A 7,844-nucleotide genomic window follows, 5' to 3' on the forward strand; every position below is an offset into this window, starting at 1 on the left:
GTGCAGGGTCACGTTTTCTGTCGTGGACACCAGGTGTGTGCCCCGGACTCCGAGGGAAGGTTTAGATAAACGTCCTGGAAGAGAGGTGGGCTCTGAAGTCACGGGGAGAAGCCTCGGGTCCCCCGCTCAGCCTTGTTCTCCTGGCAGGGGGCTCTCCCACGTGCCACTCTGACCCCAGGGCAGAGGGTGTCCCTCCGGACCTGGCTGGAGCCAAGGTGCCTGGTCCTGCTCCGGCCTCTGCCCCTCTTCCCTCCCTCCCAGCTACTCCCGAGAGCAGACACTCTCGCCCAGTCCCTTGGCCGGTGCCCTCCCCACGGGTGCCTGCGTGTCAGCCCTCCTCACCCGTGACCAGCAGCAGGAGGGCGTCACTGTGGGGCGAGCTTACAAAGGGGGCTGCCATTCTAGAGTACTCGCAGGTGTACTCTCCCGCCTGACCCTGTGTGAGGCCGCCGAGCTGGAATTCGGCCAGGCTCTCTCTAGAACCCGAGGATGTCGCGAAATCAAAGACGATCTCTCCCTTTCTGAGGACCAAGTACACATCGCTGGTGGGAGCCCGGCACCGCAGGGTCACGTTGCTCCCGGCGGGGACCACGGAGCTGGGCCAGGCGCTGAGGGAGGGCCTGGGCAGTGAGCCTGGGAGGAAGCAGAGCCCAGGGCTGGGTGGACCACACCCCACTGCAGCCCATCCCAGGAAGCCCGTGAGAGAAGGGGAAGGGGGAGGCGGGCGGTAGGGGTGAAGGGCCGGGAGGTCTGGCTGAAGACACTCACCACCTCTGCTCGTGTCATTTTGACCGACGCACAGCCCTGCAAGGGAACCTCCGTGAGATTCAGCACCACCCGGGGCCCAGCCCAGGCCCTGCTGAGAAGAGCCGGTGCAGGCGTCGTCCCGGGGCTGTGCTCAGGGCTGCTCTCGGCTCCCGGCCTCCTCACCGGCGCCGTGTGCTGCTCCCGCTCCTAGTGCTTCGGGGCTCTTTTTGGTTCCATAAAGTTCCACACACGTTCCTGTTCTCGCCTGCCGTCCCTTTGCCTTGCGTTCTATCAGAGCCCGCTGCCCTGTTCCCACGCCCCGAGGAGGCCCCAAGGCAGGGCGCGGGCTCTCTGGCGCCCCCTGCCCCCCAGGCAGTCCCTGCACTTGGCAAGCGCAGAGGTTCCCAGCCCGTGAAGGGAGTGGGCGGCCCGCGGGCGGCGGGGCCACTGCTCCCGGGAAGTCGCGTCCTACGTGTGACCGAGGTTGGAACGCTCAGCCTCACTGCGTGAAACGGCAGCCGCTGCGCGCCCGGCCCGAGGGCTGCAGGCGGGAGCGGCCGCGGTGCGCTCAGACCTGGGAGCGTGCTCCGCGCTGCGGGTGCCCACACCTCCACCTCTCCCACGGGTGTGGGCACCGACTCCGGGGAAGGAGAAGGCCAGTCTAGTTTTCTCTTGCAAGGGTTTTTTTCCGAGTTTGTTGTTGTTGGAGGGGGAGGACGGATCGGAGTGGTCTTTCCCAAGTACGATTCGCATGTTACCCGCCAGGGTTTTAGGTGAAAAGGAGGAGGGTTAGGGCTGAGCCACGGCACCAGGAAGTTAGTTGCTATGATCCTCTCAGCGTGCTTTTTTGTGTGTGTGGAGAGGTTTTCGCTATAGGGCGCGTGCACTCGCCAGACTGAGAGAGACAGAGAGACAGAAAGCGAGAAATCACCCCCCGGAGGGGATGGTCACGCTGCAATCCCTTCTCCTCCATTCTCCTCTCGGGATCTTGGGCACGCACGCACACGCGCCCGGCGTGAGTTTTAAGCCGCTGGGTCCGGGACACGAACCGCGGTCGACTACGTGGGAGTTCGGCTAACTGCTGATCCCCCTCTCAGCGTGTTTTTAAGGCCATCAGAAAGTCTATTCTAAGCTGTCTCTAGTGTCTGCCCCCAGCCTTCCCGGCAACGCGGCAGCAGGCTGGGGCTCGCCTGGGCCGCAGCATCCCTGGCGGGAATCTAACTGGGCTCTTTCCTTTCCCTCCGCAGCTGCGCTTCTGCACAGTGTCCCGGGAAGCTTCTGTCTTCGGTGCTTTTACCTAAGCCAAAAGGCCCAGTCGTTACTGAGGAGATGGAGCCAGTTACGGTCATCCCAGGTGGGGCACGAAGACTGGCAGCTGGCGGCGGTTCCCAGGCCCTGCCTGAAATGGCTCCACCAGGCTTCCATGTTTAAGTATAGTCATTCCTTTCTTCCCGGGGGTGGGTAACACCAGCAGCGTCCTCCTGCGTGATTCACCCCAAGCCTCAGCCAGCCTAGGTCCTGCACACCTCCGCCCTGGCGAGGGCAGGAACCCAGAACGTTCCATGTGGGCCAGCCTTTCCCAGCCCGATTCCTGACCTGGGTATCGGAGTCTCTGTAACTACTTGTCTTGCCACCCCCCAGTCCAAAGATCACACCCCTTACTGTCGTCGGAAAAGCCATGACACATTTTGGCCTAGAAAAACGTAGGAAAAATATGTCAAGGCTTTTGCGACGACCCAGTGTCTGCCGGCGGCCACCCTCTGGAGGCCCGTGAGACTCACTGAAGCAGAGGAGCGGCAGGAGCCGCAGGGGCCTGGCGGCTCGTCGGCTGCTCCCAGGGCTCTCCTTGGGGTCGCAGCCCACGGAAGACAGAGAGCTGGGTGGCCCAGCCTCTGCTGACCTGCCGGAGCGGCTCAGTGCCCTCCTTCCAGTCACTCTCAGGAAACGTGTTGTTCTTGCTGATTGCAACACGCTCTCGCACACCCGTGCTCAGGAACTTGACTCACAGATCTTCCTGTCTCCGTCGAACTTCAGGCATTAAGCGGGCAACCCCCAAATACTTAAGAACTGGACTTGGAGCTGGAGAGCGGCGCAGTGGTCAGATATGACACTCTGCAAGGCTGACCCTCACGGGACGGCTCCTCCCTGAGCACCGGGCTCGTGTCCTGCTGGGGGTGCTGGCTCTGTCTCTGTCTTACAGAAGAAGAAAGTAAATGCACCTTTTAAAAAAATAATTTTTATTGGGACCAGCAGTTAGCGTAATGGCTATGTTGCTGGACTCCCATGTAGTCGACTGCGGTTCAAGGCCCTGACCCAGTGACTTAAAACTCACGCAGGGCGTGTGTGCGTGCGTGCCCAAGATCCCTAGAGGAGAATGGAGGAGAAGGGATTGCGGCGTGACCATCCCCCCGGGGGGTGATTTCTCACTTTCTGTCTCTCTGTCTCTCTCTGTCTGTCTGGCGAGCGCACGCACCCTATAGCGGAAACCTCTCAAAAAAAAACAAAAAAAAACCTGTTGGCCAAGAGGACATGGAGTGAGTGTAGCCTGCGGCCAGGCTCACCTGCTTCTGAACCTTCACCCTACTGCGTGCACACCGTTCCATGCAGAGGTGATTCCTCCAGGCCAGATGTCACCCCCTCATGAGGTATGTGCTCTAAGGACACGCAGACCTTAGAGCTAACGACTGGAGGGGCCAGCAGGTGGCGTGGTGGTTAAGGCGCTGCACATTCCCACATGGCTGACCACGGTTCGAGTCCTCAACCTGGTGGCTTGCTTTCTCACTTTCCCTCTTTCTCTTGCTCTCTGTGTATCTCTCTGGTCAAATTAAAGTAAAATGGATGAATGAATAAAAGGAAATAAATAATTCTTTTAAAAAACAAAGCTAACGACCGGAACGGACCTCTTCCTTTTTCTTTCCGTATACCAGAAGAGCGCCGACTGCAGTCCCTGTGCTCTCCAGCTCTTCCTGCAACTCGCTGGACTAACGCCTGCTGCGACCCCGCTCCTGCTTGTGGGTTTGTCTTTAAAAACTGTAAACTAGGGCCAGCTCCATGGGGCGGTGGTGCCTCGTCAAGAGAAGCTGGAGCCTCCAGGGCTACCTCAGTTTGAATCTCCACCTGGTCAGCCCGAAACATGCCAGGCGCACACGCAAGTGCCCCAGATCCAGCTGGCAGGAGGGCTGGAAGGGCGGGGCTCAGCAGGGCCAGGCCTGCAGGGGCCCTCGCTCCCTCTCCCTCTCTCCCTCCCTCCTTTTCTCTCTCTCTTTCTCTCCCTCTCTCCCTCTCTCCCTCCCTCTCTCCCTCTCTCTCTCTCTCTCATCCCTCCCTCCCTCTCTCCCTCTCTCTCTCTCTTCCCTCCCTCCCTCTCTCTCTCCCTCCCCACCTCGCACACCTCACACTCCATTTTGAATGAAGGAAAAACTTTGGAACACTTATTCGAGACGTTTTGAGTACCTGCTCTCGCCAGCGTTTGCGGGGCGACAGCAGACAGTCGGGATTGATGGGTGCTGTCACCATGCCGTGTGCTCAAGGTTTGGGCCTTTTACTCTGTGACACCTCCCACTTTAAAACAGAGGAAGGAGATTTCGAGGACATTCGAGGAAAGGGATCCCCGTTCGCCCGGTTCCCATGCGGCCTCTGCCCCATCCGCAGCATTCCCTGGTCCGGGTCCTTCCTCCCAGGCTCCTGGTCTCCCGGCTATGCCCTCAGGGCCGAGGACACAGTCCAGAGGCTGCTCCACCTGGCTGGGGGGCCTTTACTTAAGACTCTGCTGTCCAGCACAGCGCAGGTCACTCCCCGGCCTCACCGGCTCCCGGAGCCCGGTGTCCTTACTTCTGGGGGACCAAGGGGCCCGTGACCACGCCCAGGGAGGGGCGTTTGAGTGTGACGCTGGGACAGGCACATTCGCGGTGCATAGCCCTTCAAGCGCCCAGGGGCCTCCTGCTCACCACAGCCATGGGCCCCCGTTCGTGTCGTCTGGGCCGAGTGACTGACTCGCGTGAACGGAACACAGCAAAAGAGACGGCTGTCATGTTGTCGCTTCAAGTCACTCCCGGTGGGGGTCAGTGCTCCCCGGTGACAGCGGTGACAGACGGTTTACGTGAACAGCCATCAGACGAATGTTAACACAGCGTGTCTGGGGCTGCCAGGGACGGGACAACGGGGGGCGAGGGGGAGTGGCTGGTTTCATGGGGTCCCCTCTGGGGACGGAGGCTGGGAGCCGGTCTGCAGTGATGGTTGCACGGCATGAGAAAGACACTGGGTGGGGGCCTGTAAGCGTCATGGGGTCTCAGGGACCAGGTGGTGGCGCCGTGGCGAGCACAGTTGGCCCACATGGGACATCCTGGGCTTGCTTCCTAGAGCCTTTTGGAACACACGGGATGCACCGGGCGCCCACAATCTGAGCTGGCCAGACTGGCAGGTCGTGGCGTCAGGGTCCAGCTGAGGGTCTCTCTGTCTCTGAAGAAATAAATAAACTTTTTTTATATTTATTTCATTAATTTATTATTATTATTATTATTATTTAATTTGACCAGAGAGAGGGAAAGTGAGAAAGCAAGCCGCTAGGTCAGAGCCTCGAACTGTTGTCGGCCAAGTGGGAGTCTGGTGCCCTAACCACCACACCACCTGCTGGTCCCATAAACTGTTCTGAATGGTGATTTTTATGTTGTGGGAGTTTTATTGAAATTGAGACCGTAGGTGTATAGCAGAGAGGGAGGGCTGGCAAGCGCTGCTCCGGGAGTGTGCGCAGGGCCTCAGAGGCAGGTGCCCCGCACACGGTCCCTCTGGGCCCAGTGCGGACCTGCCCCTGGAGGTGACTCGGCCTTGACCCTGCTGCTCGGCCTTGACCCTGCTGCTCCTTCAGCCATCCCACCAACCCTCCCCAAGAGCAGGAAGAAGGCGCTCTCCTCATGACAAAGGTCCCTGGCAGAAAAGCCAGCATTCAGACAGCTCTCCAGACTCCCCTGAAATCCTGAAATAGAGGCGGCGCAGCAGGGAGGGGAGCGAGGGGGGCTGGGAGACGGGGCTCGCCATGGCAGGGGCGAGGGCCACCACCATGTGAGTCCCAGACCTGGAGGCTTGCTCTCCTACTTACTTTCCCTCTCTCTCTCTCTGGTCAAATTAAACAAATAATAATGATGATGATAAATAAAATAAAATAGTTCTTTAAAAAGAAACAAACAAACAAACCCGAGTTTGAGGGACCAGCAGATGAAGTAATGGTTATGTCTCTGGATTCCCACATGGTTGACTGTGGTTCGATGCCTGTACTCGGTGCCTTCAAACTCACTCCGGGCGCATGTGCATGCATGTCCCAAATCCCAAAAGGAGACTGGAAGTGAAGGGATTGTGGTGTGGCCATCCCTCCTGGGGGGTGATTTCTCACTTTCTTTCTCTCTCTCCAGTGAGTACACACACCCTAGAGCAAAAATCTCTCTTAAAAAACAAAAACCTGAGGTTGGGGTGAGCGCGTGGAGCCACTGAGAGGGTGGTGGTCCCTCCTCCCTCACCGCGCCCCAGGACCGGGGAGGGTTGTAACATAGTGTGTATTTTGTTATAATTCTCATTCAATCTAGGACAGCTTACATTTCCTTTTGCTCAGGATAACTATTTGTTTATTTATAATTTGCCCAAGAGAAACAAAGAGACAAGCCACAGAGTGTGGGATTCGAACTGCACGTCAGCCACGTGGGGCCTGGCTCCCTTAACCTCCAGGCCAGGGGCAGCCCTGGATGACCCCGTCTTGAATGCTCTGGTGCTGTGACTCTCTTGGGAGTGCTGACCCTTTGCCTCGCAGCACTGCTGTGACTGACAGGCAGCTAATGCCCAGGGACATGCGTCAGCAGGGACATCCGGGAGCTGAGAGAACCCATCCGGGGCTGGTAAATATCAGAACCTCAGGCTGTCATCTAGGACACTCCACTCTTCCTGTGGACCCGTGCAGTGAGACCAGTGCATCGCACCGGCGTGAAGGCCTTCCAGAGCCAGCTGAGTGTCACCTGCAGGGACAGGGCCCCCAGCCACGCTGGGTGTCCCCACGGTGTGCAGTTTGGTTCAGCACTGGCGTGTGCTCACTCAGACACCCTCCTTTTCCTTTTATGGAGGATTTGCCTCTCACGGAGGGGATGGCTCGTCCCAGAGATGGGAAACCAACTGCCTTTGAGGGTCTAGAAGCCACAGCTGGAAGCTAGGTGCCCCTCCCCACATGGGTCCATGCGTAGCTTCTACCTGGCTGTTCCTGAGTTGTGTGGCTTTTGTTTTTTGTTTTTTAAGATTTTTGCCATAGGGCATGTGCACTTGCTGGAGGGAGATAGAGAGAGGGAAAGTGAGAGATCACCCTCCGAGGGGATGGCCACATCCCAACCCTGTTTCCTCCACAGATTTTGGGCATGCACACACACACACACACACACACACACACTCCTGGTTCAAGCCGCCGGGAAGATGGGGACCAGCAGATGGCGTAGTGGCTACGTTGCTAGACTTCCACATGGCCTGGAAGTCGAGGACCTGAAGGTTTGAAAGTCACGCTGAGCACGTGTGTGTGCATGCCCAAAATCCTAAGAGGAGAATGAATTGCAGCATGGCCATCCCCCGTGGGAGTGATTTCTTGCTCTCTGTCTCTGTCTCTCCAGAGAGAACACGTGCCCTATAGCAAAAATCTAACAAAACAAAGCCAAAAACAAACAAGTTGAAGCCGACTTTTCCAAGCCCACATAGCTACAGCGCAGAACTGACTCCAGCCCTGCACCTGGGCGGCCACGCACTCAGCCTTCGCTCCTTCCTCCTCCCCCTCCTCCCCTTCTTCACACGTGTAGAAGGCATGTGCTCACTGGAGAGACAGAGAGAGGGAGAGGCAGAGCAGGAAGCCCCCCAGGAGGACGCTCACCCTCTGCCCTGCTTCTCCACCTCCCACCCTGTGGGGCTGGGCATCCATGCGCGAGCTGCAGGGGCCAGGGCTGGAACCCGCGGTCAGACGGGTGGTACTCGGCTCCCTTACCCCGGCCGTGGGCTGCCCCTAGTCTCTGCGTCTGAAGGGAGAGAAGGGCGCGTCAGGACCGAGGTGCCTGGGTCTGCAATACCAGGGGACACGCTGC

At 58.5% G+C, this 7,844-nt stretch overlaps 1 protein-coding gene across 1 annotated transcript in view; it reads right to left on the minus strand.

Annotated features, from left to right (window-relative positions):
* OSCAR (osteoclast associated Ig-like receptor) overlaps nucleotides 1-7,844 on the minus strand; it is a 39,401-nt gene that overhangs the window by 6,720 nt on the left and 24,837 nt on the right. Inside the window, 1 exon segment of the mRNA XM_027770402.1 lies at nucleotides 453-633. Coding sequence (XP_027626203.1) covers nucleotides 453-633 — 181 coding nt within the window.

This window comes from Tupaia chinensis, unplaced genomic scaffold (genome assembly GCF_000334495.1).
Source record: "Tupaia chinensis unplaced genomic scaffold, TupChi_1.0 Scaffold000131_1, whole genome shotgun sequence".
Classification (NCBI taxonomy): domain Eukaryota; kingdom Metazoa; phylum Chordata; class Mammalia; order Scandentia; family Tupaiidae; genus Tupaia; species Tupaia belangeri.